This window comes from Myotis nattereri (assembly GCF_964212035.1).
Source record: "Myotis nattereri genome assembly, chromosome: 2".
Classification (NCBI taxonomy): Eukaryota; Metazoa; Chordata; class Mammalia; order Chiroptera; family Vespertilionidae; genus Myotis; species Myotis nattereri.
The window spans coordinates 50,073,390-50,087,737 of NC_138076.1; the positions used below are offsets into that span (position 1 = coordinate 50,073,390).

Here is a 14,348-nt window from a genome sequence, read left to right on the forward strand (position 1 = left end):
GAGCAAAAAAATCTAGTATTATAATGTTAAAAAGCATGATTTTCTACAGATAATTTTTATAGATATATCATTACAGCTAAAATATATTTGTCTTATCAAGGAGTCATTTTTACATAAACATTTTATATTTAATATGTAAGTTTTTAGTCTACATGCATCTGATGAACCTCTCATAAATAAAGCATGCTAGCCCAAGTCTGACAAAGCATTTTGCAAATGAAGTACCATGGGGTTACTGCCACCCTTCCTGTTTTATTTAAATCTGCTTGTACCTAATTAGAAGTTGCGTTTATACACAAATTTTGATTTAAATATCCAATATTGTCTTGTTTTTAATGAACCATACAATAAGATTCTTTAAAAAATGTGTTATTTGGAAACAGTAAAAATCATTACCGGTGGTAGAAATAAATTTTTACGAAAATCCAAAATATGCATATTCCAAAACCTGTATTTTGCTGTTGCATATATATGATTGAATGTTGAAGTAATACAATTAAATTTGAATTGAGTTTATTTCATGATATTTTGAAATATTTCTTAAAATGCAATGATCTGTAAAGAAATTTGTCAAAAGCAGACCAAGATACTAATAAGCCTTCAATTCAATAAAGCCACCATTCCACTTCTGCATGTTAAATTTTTTAAAAAATCCTTAAAGTCTGGCAGGTGTGGCTGGTGGTTGAGCATTGACCCTTGAGCCAAGAGTCACCAGTTCAATTCCCCCTCAAGGTACATGCAGGCTCCATCCCCAGGAGGGGGCATTCAGGAGGCAGCTGATTGATATTTCTCTCTCATTAATGTTTCTATCTCTCTATTCTTCTCCCTTCCTCTGTTTCTCAAATCAATAAAAACATATTTTAAAAATCCTGGAAAACATTGTTTCATAGTTATACTTTTAGAGACATATAATTTTGTTTATTTTATAATACAACTATACAATATTCCTTCATTTCACTGATAGAGATACCTAATTAAAAAACAAAACAAAACACCTCTTTGGAAGGCTTCCATTCAACCTATCACTAGCAATATTACTTTTCTTCTATAGGATCAATTTTCTAATGTTTAACAAAAATGTATCTGATGTACTTAAAATTATGCGATGTATTATTACATTTTTATCGTGATAGTAAATAGAAAATGAGAAAATCCAATCGTTTCATATTTGCATTAAATCAATTCTCTATGAAATGTATGTTTTGATTGTCAAAAGCTTTTTAATAAGAAATAATTTAAGTCATTCTTAAACTTAAGGGTAAATATTATTCTTTTAAAATATGGGCACGAAAGCTATTCATTAAAAAATTGTTACTGATTTTTAGAAATAAAGGAAGAGGGAGAGAGAGAAACATCAATATGAGGATGAAGCATTGATCTGTTGCCTCCTGCATGCCCCTACCAGGAATCAAGCCCATCACCTGGACATGTACCCTGACCAGGAATCCAAATGGCAACCTTTTGGTTCATGGGAGGACACTCAACCAACTGAGCCACACTGGCCAGGGCCAATAGCTGTTCATTTTATAGTACTGGTACAATTACCATGAAAAATATTTGACCTGTGTTTGTAAGTCAAATGGTCTGCTATAAATAGAGGAAGAATATCGTATTATATTATTGTCACAGTCAAATACACTGCATAACATTATTTTCTTTATCCCAGCCTTACCCATAGAAAGTAACTTAATTGTAAAAAATTAAATACAGCCCTGGCTGGTTGCTCAGTAGTTAGAGTATGGGCCTGTGGACCAAAGGTTTACAGGTTCAATTCCCACTCAAGGGCACATACCTTGGTTGCAGGTTCCCTAGCCCCAGTATTGGCATGGGCAGGAGACAACCAATCAATGTGTCTCTCTCAGATAGATCTTTCTCTCTCTCTTCCCCCCTCCTTTCTCCCTTCTACTCTCTCTAAAACTCAGTGAAAAACATATCCTCCCCTCCAGTGAGAATATATATATATATATATATATATATATATATATATATGTATATATATGTATATATGTATATATATGTACATATATATATTTAATATATGTATATATATAACACTAGGTGAAAACTAAGTATGAAATGTTCTCTTTGATAATTCGTATATTATGTATGCCACATACATGCAACATATAATGAGGGAAATATAATATTTATAGAAAGGTATTAAATTAAATTAATGATAAAATGCACAGTTGCCAAATGTAATATTAATTACATAAGGTTCCTGTAAATATAGATGGTAATTATTTTTATGCACATGACTAATGGCAATCCAACTACTTTGATTTTATTGTCATATATTTGTATTTGAAAAAATGTAGAGAACTTAAAAGGTTTTGAGGAACATTATCCATAAGTGAAATAGTTAATTTAACAATAGTTTAATTACCACTTTCACAACATTTTATTCCTTAAATGTTCTTTTGTTCTAGCATTTAAATTGGTTCTTTTATTATTTTTAGTTCTTTCTCAGTATAAAATTTATTCTTAAAATTATACCAAATATTTTGCCACCCCTGAAAATATTTTAATTTGGAGGCACCTGAAAAGTACAAATGGATAGTTCCAAAAAAAAATTAGAAACCTATTTGTGGTCTGCTTTATTTTCCTTAATTTGGAGTTGTGTGACTTTGGAAACAATCTATTGAGCTCTTGAACTTAAGTAGGCAGTTTTTGGCATTTCAAACAAGGACTGAACTATTCTCACTCTTTCCCTTGACCTACTGAAAAATAATGAAGAGAGAGCATAAGAAGAGGGAAGGAGGAAGGAAAGGGGGAGATCTTAAAAAAAAAAAAAGGAAGAAAGAAAAGAGGAAGTAAAAATGTTAGATTATGGAAATAAAATTACATATATTTAATGTGAATAATTTGTTAACAACATAACTTAGTAACAAGACTAGAACTAAAGATGTAGGGCAAGAAACTGGTATATTAGATCAAGGTCTTAAATTCTAACTTTTTCTGCATTATGTGTGTATGCTTTCATTATCCAATAGTTTAATTTTCCTAATTGCTATTGAGGAAACAGTAGTGGGACTGACTTGGATATCCAGGACATTCACCAAAATTTTCCACCTCACATAGTTAAAGGTGATACTCTTCCTAAAAAAAAGATGTGTTCCAAGTATGATATTTATGCTAAAGTTGATTAACTCATAACTTCAATCAAGTTTGGCTATAAATGATTTTGACTATTAGCATACAAATTATCCACATTTACATAGAATACATTTATTTTCTCTGAAATAATTTAAGTATTTACACTATAATCATTCATAGATAAAAATAAGATTTTATGATATCTACCTAGAAATATATCTGTATGAGATTACACAACATATAAAATAGAACAAGCACAAAAAATAAGCTTAGTTTGCATCCAAATTTTAATTGATGCCTAAAACATTACATATGTTGTTCTCCCAAATTCTATGAAGAGAGTGTATGCAGGGACCATTACTTCAATCATATACGACTGATATGCCCAATTTGTTCAGTGAACATTCTCAAAAAACAAAAATCAAATATTCAAAACCACACAACTTATGTTCTATTGTTTATGTACTGTATTGACAGGAAATCATGTAAAGAGGAAAAATAATTAATTTTTAATTTTATCCTAGTTTCATGATTGTACATTTTTAAAAAAAATTCAAGTATATTAGGGAAATTATGTTTATTTTATCTTCTTAATACATTTAGTAAATATAATAAATCATATAATTATTTTTGAGATTTAAAATAATGTTGGGCACCTTATGAGCAATAGAGGTATAAATAAACTAGCTAAAAAGAGGGTATGTGACAAGGTTATACACTATAGTGCTAGTTTGAAATATTATTTTGTAAATCTTTGAAATGCATCACAGAATTTTTTTGGAAGTTACATCTTTAATTTCATGTAATTCTTATTTCCTATTTTATGCATTAATTGAGAAAAAAACACCTAGTTACATGGAGGTTTCCACTTTGCATTTTGTAATTTATACAACCCCTCCATATCTACATATAATATTGAGGAAGTGATTTTAACATTTTTAAAAGAAAAATAACTCCCATAATGAAGATAAATTAATTACAGCCCCAACTGTGAAAGCAAATGCTGCTACTTATTTTTCTTTTTTAATCCTGAATTTAGTATGGAGGAGGTAGATGAAAAGTAAGATACATTTTTAATATTTCATGATATCACATGGCATCATTAATCTTGTTACTTTTCCTTTGAAAAGAATTTGGAAGGGAAAATGTTGCACAGAATGGGAATAGTTTACTTCACTTGCTATATATATATATCCTCAGGAAAACTATTATCACCTGTTCAACCTGAATTCAAGCAGTTACTGTCAATTTACTCATGGGTGAATGCTGCCTCTTTGTGGCAGAATGCCATGGAAAATGTTCTTTAAACATAAAGTTCATGAACAGTCCTTGATGTTGTACACATTTCAGGTGAGATTATGGGAAGACCCACCAATAGCAATGAAACACAAAGCTCTTTAGGTTTCAGGTTAATTCAAACATTTACTACCCTTAAATATGGATCTCAGTTCACTGGCAAACCTTACTCAGAGGTGGACGGCTTATCCCTGCCAACAGTATGAACATTTAGGACATGGATAAACTTGAGATAAAGTATCCTTCATAATTGTTGAAGGTAATTTTATGCAGGTAAAATTATGAAACTATGGAAACCTGTAGACTAAATAAGTAATATTGACATGACAAAAACACACAATATTGGAAATAAAATGAATATGCAATATATTACTTACCATGCTCCATGTATTAGATGAATACTTCAATAAGGAAAAGAAGTATACAGTTAAAATTTCATTAATAAACACATTAAATGACACACTTAGAAAAACATAATTCTGTGAACCACCATAGGTGTAATAACATCTATATATTTTTAAATTTGATAGTTTTTTTGTCCTAAATTGTTAATAATGGAGATTCAGTCACTCACACAGCTAGTTCTTTTGCACTTTAAGTAATCATTACTTCAATTCCTCATATTTGACATAGTTATCAAGTGTTTATTCAGAAACTATTTAAAAAATTACATGTGCTGGGATACATATAAGACTGTAACAACAATAGCCCCATCTTACAGAGATCCTGTTTGTGGTTATCATCATTGCTTGCTGCCCAGAGGGATAAAGACATTGTATAGGGATTTGTACAGTCCATCATTTGGTCTTCTGAGGTGCTAGAACACGTGGATCTGTACAAATGCAACGGTGTTTGGTTAAACAATCAAAAATCGGCTACAATAGTAGTCAAATCAATACATCATTTTGGTTGACTGATAAAAAATACTTTGAAATCTTCTCTAATAAAACCCAAAACTTGCACCTGATTCTCACCCAAATGGCCCAATTAATTGCCCTAATATTTTAATATATATTGGGGTACAATCAGGTGTTTTTTTTTAAATTACAGATCCAATTGGGTGGGTTGCACTGGCTTTAAAATTGTCATTAAGTTCTCCATATTTTGAGTGGTTTAAAATGCCTTCCTGATATCACTTCAGAATTTGGAAATGCAGCTTCTAACATAGTGTGACACCTCTGTGGAAATCATAGGCTAAATAGTGACGGAAAGAGAAATGCTAAATGTGCATATAAAAATAGGTGCTACAATAAAATATTTGTATATTTCATCAATAAGTTATTTTGACTAATCAATTATGGATCATATAGCTCTGTAATTTTAATGATTTGTCCACATCTATGGTGATCCTTTCGAGATCACAACACTTTTGTTTTTAATTCAAATGTCCAGAATGCATACAAACACATCCTTTTAAAAGAAAGAAAAGGAATGAGAGAGGAGGGAGCAAGGAAGCAGAGAGCGGGAGGGGGAGGAGAAAGAGGAAAAGAAGAGAATGAACTTTCTATTAAAGTTGGGGTGTGCTAATCTCTCCACAAAAGCCATGTAGACCCACCCGCGGCTTAAAGGGGAAGAAAGGGAGGGGAGAAGGGAGCGAAAGAGACAGAGTAGAATCTATGCGCTGTCATCTTCCACCATTCTTAGCACTTCCAACCACTAGAAAAATGACTGCTACCTTTCAAAAGTCACCCGTGCATCAACTTGCCTTCCAAAAACCCCTACTCCTCTCCTCCCCGACACGCCAGAGAAAGGGATGTGCCCTGTTTACACAAACGCTTCCCCACGTGTAAAATTAAAAGGAAATTGCACACCCTTTCAGTATCTTCCGCCGAAGCTAAGAATCTCGTGCCAAGGCACTTCACTCTAAACGTTGAAACAACATAATTAATCAAACATGTTCACCGTGTGTATCGGCTTGCTTGTTTGTTTTAAACGCAAAAGCTCCAAGGGAGTTTCTTTGCTTTTAGAACTGGCTAAATGTGGTTTGTTTTTCCAGCACTTCGAGGTAGTCCGGCTCAACGTTTAGTTTTGCTTTTAACTCCAGATACTCGTTCCGGTTGGGTTCTACAAAGACAGCACTGGGGGGGCTGTAGAGCACCGGTTCCCGCAGCCGGCTGTCCCCGGCCCCCGGGTGCAAATACTGGTGGGGGCGCCTCAGGTCATAGTTGGGGGAGAAGGTGTAGGCAGCGGGGCTGCACGGGAATTTGGGATATTCCGGGAGGCTGCTGCCGGCGGGGGCGGTGGAGCAGTGCTTGTCTGGCTCTAAAATGCCCCGGTAGAAGCGGTCGGCGTCCTGCACCGGGGACAACAGGTCCTCCCGGGGCTCGATGGTGCTGACGCTGTAGGCCGGGCTCCGCAAGTGGTGGCCTTCCCGCCTCTCCTCCTCCGCCGGCTGCAGCTGCGGCGGCGGCGGGGGCTGCGGCTGGGGCGGCGGCGGCGGCGGCGGCGGCGGCGGCTGCTGCAGGTGGTGGTTGCCGCTGTAGGTGACCTTGAGCTCGTGCAGGTCTTTGTAATCCTCCACGGAGTTGCCCTCGCGGGAGCGGTAGATGGGGTTTTTGCACATGTGGCCCAGGGGGTGGGGGATGTACTCGTACACGTGGCCCGCGGGCGTCTTCACCTTGGGCAGCGAGGGCCCGCGGTGGTGCACGTGCGCGTGGGGGTGGCCGCCGGCCCCTCCGCTGCCGCCGTACACGCTGTACTGCATGTTGAAGGAGCTCACGTCGGAATTGTGGGTGCTGGCGGGGTCGCTCTGGTTCTTCTTCCTGCGCTTCATCACCAGCACAAAGAGCCCCGCGGCCACGAAGACAGACATGATGAAAACCAGCAGCAGGCTGAGGATCAGCACGGACAAGGGCACGGAGGACGCGCCTCCGCCCGCGCCCAAGCCCGCGGGGCCCCCGGTGCTGTTCAGCCGCACGGTGGGGGTCACCGCGCTGGTTCTGGAGGGGACCTGGATGGAGGAGGGCGTGGGCGTGGAAACCACCACGTCCGAGTAGTCTGGGCACAGCAGCTCCGACTTAATGGAGCGCATGTCCGTCTCAGCGAAGTTCTTGGGCGCCTTGCAGATGACTTCGTCCACCAAGACGCCCACTTTGAGCTGCTCGACCCACAGCTTCATGCCCACCACGTCGCAGGTGCAATCCCAAGGGTTGTCGTGGAGGTCGATTTGGATGAGTGACTTCAGCTGGTCCAGGACGCCACTCACCGGCAAGGAGGTGAAGTGGTTACTCCTCAGGTTCAGCCTGAGGAGGGTCAGGCTGGAGAAGACGCCCGGGGGCATGGTCTGCAGGAGGTTATTATTGAGAAATAGCAGCTGGAGGTTGGGGACCGGATCAAAGGTCCCAGGCTGAATCTCACGAATGAGATTGTACTGGAGGAAGAGATACTGCAGGCTCTGCAGGCCATAGAACAGCTCTGGGCCCAGCCTCTCGATCCTGTTGCCGTTCAGGTAGAGGCGCCTCAGGTTGGTGAGATCTCCGAAGGCGTGGTCCTGGATCATGGAAATGCGGTTGTTGCCCAAGTGTAGGAGGTCCAGCCCCGTGGCCTCCAGGAAGTCGCTCCTGCGCACCACCGCGATGTAGTTCTCCGTCAGATACATTTTCTTGGGATTGTAGGGCTTGGGCTGCAGCTCTGCGATGCTCTCGATCTTTCGCTCCTGGCAGTTGACATTGAGGCCCAGATCGGAGATTTGCAGGTTGCAGTAGCACTGGGTGGGGCACTCCAAAGGCACGGGAGATTTGGTCTGGTAGGCGATGCTGGGGCCAGAATTGCTGGAGCTCAAGTCTTTGAATGGCTGCCTAGAGGTGGGGCGCACCCTGGGCTTGTTGGGTTGGCGTGTCCCCTTAGGGGTCTTCAAGGGAGGTTTGTAAACAGCAGAGGACGAAGTGGCCACGGAATTCACCGAAGCTGGGGTGGTGTGTAAGTACCCCGTGGTGCTCAAAGGCGTCTGCGGCCTCATCTCGTAGTCTGAAATAAGTTTCCTGGGGCAAAGTTCCTGCTTGGACACTTCGTCCAAGTCCCGCCCATGTAAGCGGAAGGGCGTCTCACAAACCACATCCCCCACCAGGGCCGAGTAGGAGATGCTGTCCAGCCAATCCTTCAGGGAGATCAGCTCACAGGAGCAGTTCCAGGGGTTTTCCTCCAGCTGTAACTCCACAACTTTATCCATGTGCTGCAGCAGCCCCACATAGGGCAGAAGTTTCAGCCGGTTCCCCCGCAGGTCCAAGTGCGTTAAGGGCACAAAACGGAAAAGGTTGTTGGGTAAACTGGACAAGAGATTATCATTGAGGATAAGCACCTGCAACAAATGCAGTTTCCCAAAAGCATTGGGTTCAATGACACTGATGTAATTATAATCGACCTGTAGGTACTCCAGGCTCTCCAAACCAAGGAATATATCATCCCGCAGAAGTTCCAGCTTATTATTGTTCAGATGCAGTCTCCTTAAACCCCTAAGCCCATGGAAAGCCCCCGTCTCAATGTCCTGGATCACGTTGCTACCCAGATGCAAAATTGAAGCGCCGGTGTAGTTGACAAACTCATTGGGATAGAGACGGTTCAGAAGGTTTCCAGACAGCAAGAGGTGGTAGACTGGGAAGCGGGGTGGGCTAATCTCAGAGAGGCTGATGATCCCTCGGTTTTCACAGCTCACAGTTAAAATGCCGTCCTTCTCCTCACAAGGACATGCATTGTCACAGATTTCCCCATAATAATCGATGGTTTCTGCACACGAAAGGACGAGAGATGTTAGAGCAAATGCTAGAGTCTGCAGCATCCAGCTATGCATTTTTCTGTGGAGGTCCTGTTCCAAAGTTACCAGGGGGCAGCAAGGGTGCATTTTACCTCCTGCAAGGGAGAGAGGAGAAAGGAAACAACAGAATATGACAAGAATTTAAGGGATCGCTCAGAAAGTCTCTTTTCCCTGGTACTGTTTCTCGGAAATGCAGTAGGAGGGGCTATGAATGACACCCCCTCTCCAACATGGACATTTCCAGACTTTACTAAAATCTGATAATCATTTTGATTTCAATGTTGATTTCATTTCCTAATGAGCACAACAGGAAATGCTGCTCTCTACAAGATCAGGGCGGGTTAGATAATGTTCCATTTTTGTGTGCTTCCTATGCCCCCCTCCCTTTTCAAAACCAACCCATAAGGATACATAAAATGGCTGTCAGTTCAGTTTCATGGTTCTAATTTAAGAGGGGGAAAAAAAAAAAAAGCGCACCATTTTACAACGTTCCCCACCTCACCTATCCCCAGCCACTCTGCCCTTCTTTCAGAATCTCTTCAGTGAACAGTTCACAGTGAAGCTCTCCCGTCTTCACAGAAAGGCAGGGAGCCACAAGATGACAAGGTGGGACCTAAAGGATACTTTTCAGAGTCACAAAGGATGTAAGACAATGCATCAAAAGGACCCCAAAGAAGCTCTTAAATCTCCAATTGTCTTCGGGGAGCTTCAGGGGAGAAAAAGGAGAGCGTGCTGGCTTTGATGCTGGACTTCGCTACCCAAGCTATTAAGCACATCAGCATCCTAATTGCATGCACGGTGCCACTTAACAGTGCTTCTCAGAGAGCGCCCTGCATCCACTCCTCATTGATCATGTCAGCGACGCTACCAAACCGCATCCCTCAGCCACGGAAATAGTTCTGCACCGTGGATTGCAAAGAGCTCTGCGAAGGCATCCGCAATCCCAGAACACCTTCCCATACCTGGAGTTTAAGGAGGACATTCCAACTGCTTACCCGGAATGAGCTAAAAGTACACCAAGGGCCAGGGCCACCCCCCACCCCCCTTACCTGGGGCTGCACGTCTGATTGCCATGGTATACAAAATTAACCCCATTGATTTAGCAAGATTTGGGCTAACTACGACAGTGCCAGAAACCCCATTGTGGGAGTTGCTTACTACGTTTAATTGTCAATGCTTTACCCTAGTCCTTCCCCCCACCCCTCCCCTTGGGGAAAGGGCACTTGGGCTGATTAAAGACAAAATAGAAAGGAGGGAAGAACAGCAAGTGACATAGGTCAGTGCTTACATATCCCAGTCTCATTTCCCCAAGGAATCCATCTGATCCCCTCCCCCCTTTCTTTCTTGCTTTCTTTTTGTCCCCTGGCTTAAAGGCTTCCTTCGACTTCCTACTTCGACTCGACAGCAGTACTCACAGGAGAAAGAACATAAATGGAGCGAGTGTGTGAATGTGTGTGAGTGCGTGTTGCGTTGGTGGGAGGGAGGGGAAGCTCGGTGGAAATCCGCTGCCGGGGGAACCAATGCCTCGCCTTTGGTCACCCTCGCCTTTGCCACGCCACCACCCAAGTCGGGTGTCGAATCGCAACCCAAAACTAGAGCCAAGACATTTCGGAGTCATGGGTTCAAGCACGGAGACCTCGGTTTGGATCCCCGAGCCGGATCCAGCCCATGTTATCCGGAGCCCCCGCATTCACACGCACATGTGAGAGGGCGCCTGCGAATCATTCGCGGGCGGCCACCCAGACGTGCAGGGAAGAACCGGAATCACAGGGCAGGGATACTCGCAAGTACCCTCGACCTCCCAACGCCACGGCGAACACGTCCTGGCTTCAAAGCGGAAAAACACACCCACTAGGAAAGCGAAATGTTTACCTTGAAATTTCGGTTCTCCGCTGGATCAAATCTGCACATCCATTCAGCCCGGCTGCGTCCCCTCCCCCTCCCTCCCCCTCCCTCCCGGTGCTTTCCCGCCCCCATTCCCCTCCCACCCCTTCCGACAGCCCATGGCAAATTGTGTCCAGCCGGTAGGAAACTCGAGCGTCCGCAACTTTAATTCAGTTCTGGTTAGCCAGGGTCGCAGGGCTTCCTCTCACCCCGCTCCCTTCCTCCTCCTGCTCGCCAGCCAAGGAGCCCGACAATTTGAGAAAATAAAAGTTGCATGAGCGGGTAAGGCTGACATTCTGACACGGAAACGCACCTTCGATGTAAATTCGCGGGTGCGCTGCACATTCTCAGCTGATCAGATTTTTTTTTTTTTATTTTGGGGGGGGGGCTGTGTTTGCTTTCCCCCCAAGAATTTAGACCGCGGTTCACCGCCCTGCGCATCACCCTTCAGCAGCTCGGAGCCGCGCGGGCTGGTGCCCAGCACCCAGGCCGGCCCCGCCGATCAGGGCACAGCTGTTCCCACAGCGGCCCAGGCACAAGCACCAGGAGTTCCAAGACGCGAAGCTCCCCCTCCCCCACCCCGCCCCAAAGCTAAGGAAGGAGAAGGGGAGGAAGGAGGGGAGGGAGGAGAGGGAGGGAAAAAAGCCACCCCGTCGCCACACACACACACACACACACACACACACACACACACGAGCCTCTTTTGCAAAGTAAACGGCCGACTTACCCCGTCTCACATCTCCAGGGCCCACTCATTGTAGCCACCCTCTAAAAAAATACCTCTTCGGGGTGTGCGCTGGGTTTCTCCAGCCCAAACGGGGCGAGTTGGCGCCGATCAGAGCCGTGCGCGCGGCTGGAGGAGAGGCGCCCGCACGCCGCCAGCCCGGGGCCGCCGCCGCGGTGGCGACCGCGGTTTTCGGGGCTCCCCGAACGGCTCTCCCGGCCGCTCTCCGCAGTAGTCGGAGCGGGCCGGGGGTGGGGAGGTGGGGGGGTGGGTGGGTGGAGGGGGGCGATAGCGAGCAGCGGGCAGGGGAGGGCGGGGGAGGGGGCGGCAGCGGACCGCTGTAGAGGCGCCGCGCGGCAGGGGCGGTGAACAGGGGCCGGGCGGGGCGGGGAGGGAGCCGGGGGAGGAGGGGGGCGCGGAGAAGGCTGCCTGGCCCCGCCGGCACCTTCAACGTGACGGTCAGCCCCGCGCGCCACTCGCACCCGCTCACACTCACGTTCACTCGTGCACTCGCTCCCCATCGCGCCCCAACGCGATCCCGGGGTCCCCCGGATCCCTCCCCGCACACCCCGGGAGGGTACTTACAGTTGCCATCTGCATCGGGGGCAACTTTCGTCCTGCCAGCAGCCGCCGCCGCCGCCGCCCCCTCCGGCCGCCTAGGGCTCCTCGCACCCTCCGGCCAGGGTTCGCGCCGGCCGGCCCTCCCCTCCCCCCTCGGCTCTCCTCCCGAGTGTCTTCACCACATTCCCCCCTGGTCAGTGGCGCACGCTCGGGGACGAGCCGGAGGGAGTGGGGCGCGGGGGTGTGCATGCATCGCCCGCCTTCTTCTTGCAGCGCACGCTGTACATGGTAGTGAGGGGGCGAGTGAAGGTGGCCCCGGCCCTCCGGCGGCTCCCGCGGCGGCTGCGGCTTCCTGCACGGTCCTCGCCCCCGGCGCAGTCCTCCCACCCCCCTGCGTCGAGGCGACCACCGCGCTGGGAAGCCGCCGCCGCTCTCCCCGTGCGGAACCCGCTGCAGCCGCCGCCGCCGCCGCCGCGGTCCCCACTTAGTGTCTGTACGGCTCCCGCATCCTCCTGGCGGTTTCAGCGCTTCCGCTGTGTGCAGGTTATTTTCTATATTTTTTCCTATCCCTTTCCCAGATGCAGCACACGATCGATGGTCATTATTTGGAACTGTCTATCTCCGACATCCTTTGGGTGGTCTGGTGGGGGGACAGGAGCAGTCGTTGTTCTACGCCTGTGGCGTGTCCCGGCAGCCCGGCGACTCTAAAGAACTCAGAGAAAGTCGCGTCTTCCCTCCCGGGCGCCGAGGCGGTGGCGGCGCGGTCGGCATCGCCGGGGTCTCTGAGGCAGCTGCTCCGGGGCGGGCGCAGGGCCCCGTCCAGGGCGCTTGTTTATTGTCGCGCGGCCGGTGCGAGCCAAGCTGCAGCAGACATGGTGGGCCCTCGGCAAAGCGGGCGCTCCGTGGCCGATAGGTGGCAGCCGAGGGCGGAGGCGTCCCTGGCTGGGCTCGGGCGGCGCAACCGGAGCCCCCCTTGGATGTCACATTTGCAGGAGACAGAGAGGAGTCTTGGACCATGTGCGTAACGCGAACGTGGGACTGTGCAATCCTCGGATTGAAAGAAAGGGAGGAGTGAAAATAACCCCGACAGCGCCAGGCTTGTTGGTGGTCAGTACAGATGGACGCCAGCCCTGTGCCGATCGCCTGCCTTCCCCCTGCCATTTAGAATAATGCAGCCCCTGCTGCTGTCTCATGTACATACTGTAAAGGACCCTGGAAGAGGGAGTGGTTCATCCTAGCTGCAAGCAAGGGCGCTATTTTTTTTTTTTTTAAGAATTACGTTGTATAGGTATGTCTGGGCGATACAAGGGAATAGCAACTACTTTCAGAGAAAATATTTCTGAACACATTTGGTGTGGGCTAAAAAAGCTGGAAACCCCTAAGTAAATGCAGTATCGATAGAAAGCGAGTTTCTTGAAGAGTCACCTGCTAAACTCCACTAGATTCATCTCTACAGTAAGTATTCCTGGCTCTTTCCATGAAACTAGACACCACCCTCCCCCAAAGGGGGGTCTTTATATCCATAAGGAGTGTATTTCCAATGTTTGTAATATTAAACCTGCAGTCCATCCCAGGCATAGAAAAAAAAAAAGTTGATCATAAGTAGCCCAATGCAAGCTGAGTGCACAAGTGACTGTGCCTTTTCGTGATTGGGTAGTTTTACCACTTAAATATATTTAATCCATTTTACTCTGGAATGAATTATGTCGTATCTTTTGGAATTATCTTAACGCTGATATTGTCTCCTTCTTGGTTACATTTTGGATAACATTGTGGTTTTGAAATCCTGATTAAATATAGGATTAATCTAGAGTCTGATATATAGAGCCACAAACGTATCTTCTTGCATCCTCTAGAGGTGATGAACATTGCAATCTCCTGAGATTTTGCAATATTCTTGAAATTTCTTCTGACTCTGTTTTGCAAATATTTTTTAGTTAAGCCATACGTACTTTGTTAGAAACAATTTTTGTTTATTTTGTTAAAATTCGGGACATGCAGGAGAGAGAGAAAAGAAGTAATCTATAATATCAGATA

The 14,348-nt window shown here is 45.6% G+C and overlaps 1 protein-coding gene across 2 annotated transcripts; it reads right to left on the reverse strand.

The window, feature by feature from the left end:
* Positions 1-4,127: 4,127 nt before the first annotated feature.
* On the reverse strand, positions 4,128-12,598 carry SLITRK5 (SLIT and NTRK like family member 5; the record flags this gene model as incomplete). 2 transcript variants are annotated; one of them, XM_081082386.1, is made up of 3 exons in its annotated part: positions 4,128-5,224; positions 6,295-9,237; positions 12,532-12,598. In XM_081082386.1, the coding sequence occupies 2 exons, from the start codon at positions 12,596-12,598 to the stop codon at positions 6,356-6,358; spliced, it is 2,949 nt and encodes a 982-aa protein (XP_080938512.1). In that variant the 3' UTR covers positions 4,128-5,224; positions 6,295-6,355. The 2 variants fall into 2 exon arrangements, 1 of the variants encoding a protein (XP_080938512.1); XR_013995484.1 differs by lacking the exons at positions 6,295-9,237; positions 12,532-12,598 and adding an exon at positions 6,204-6,261.
* Between the last annotated feature and the right edge of the window lie 1,750 nt (positions 12,599-14,348).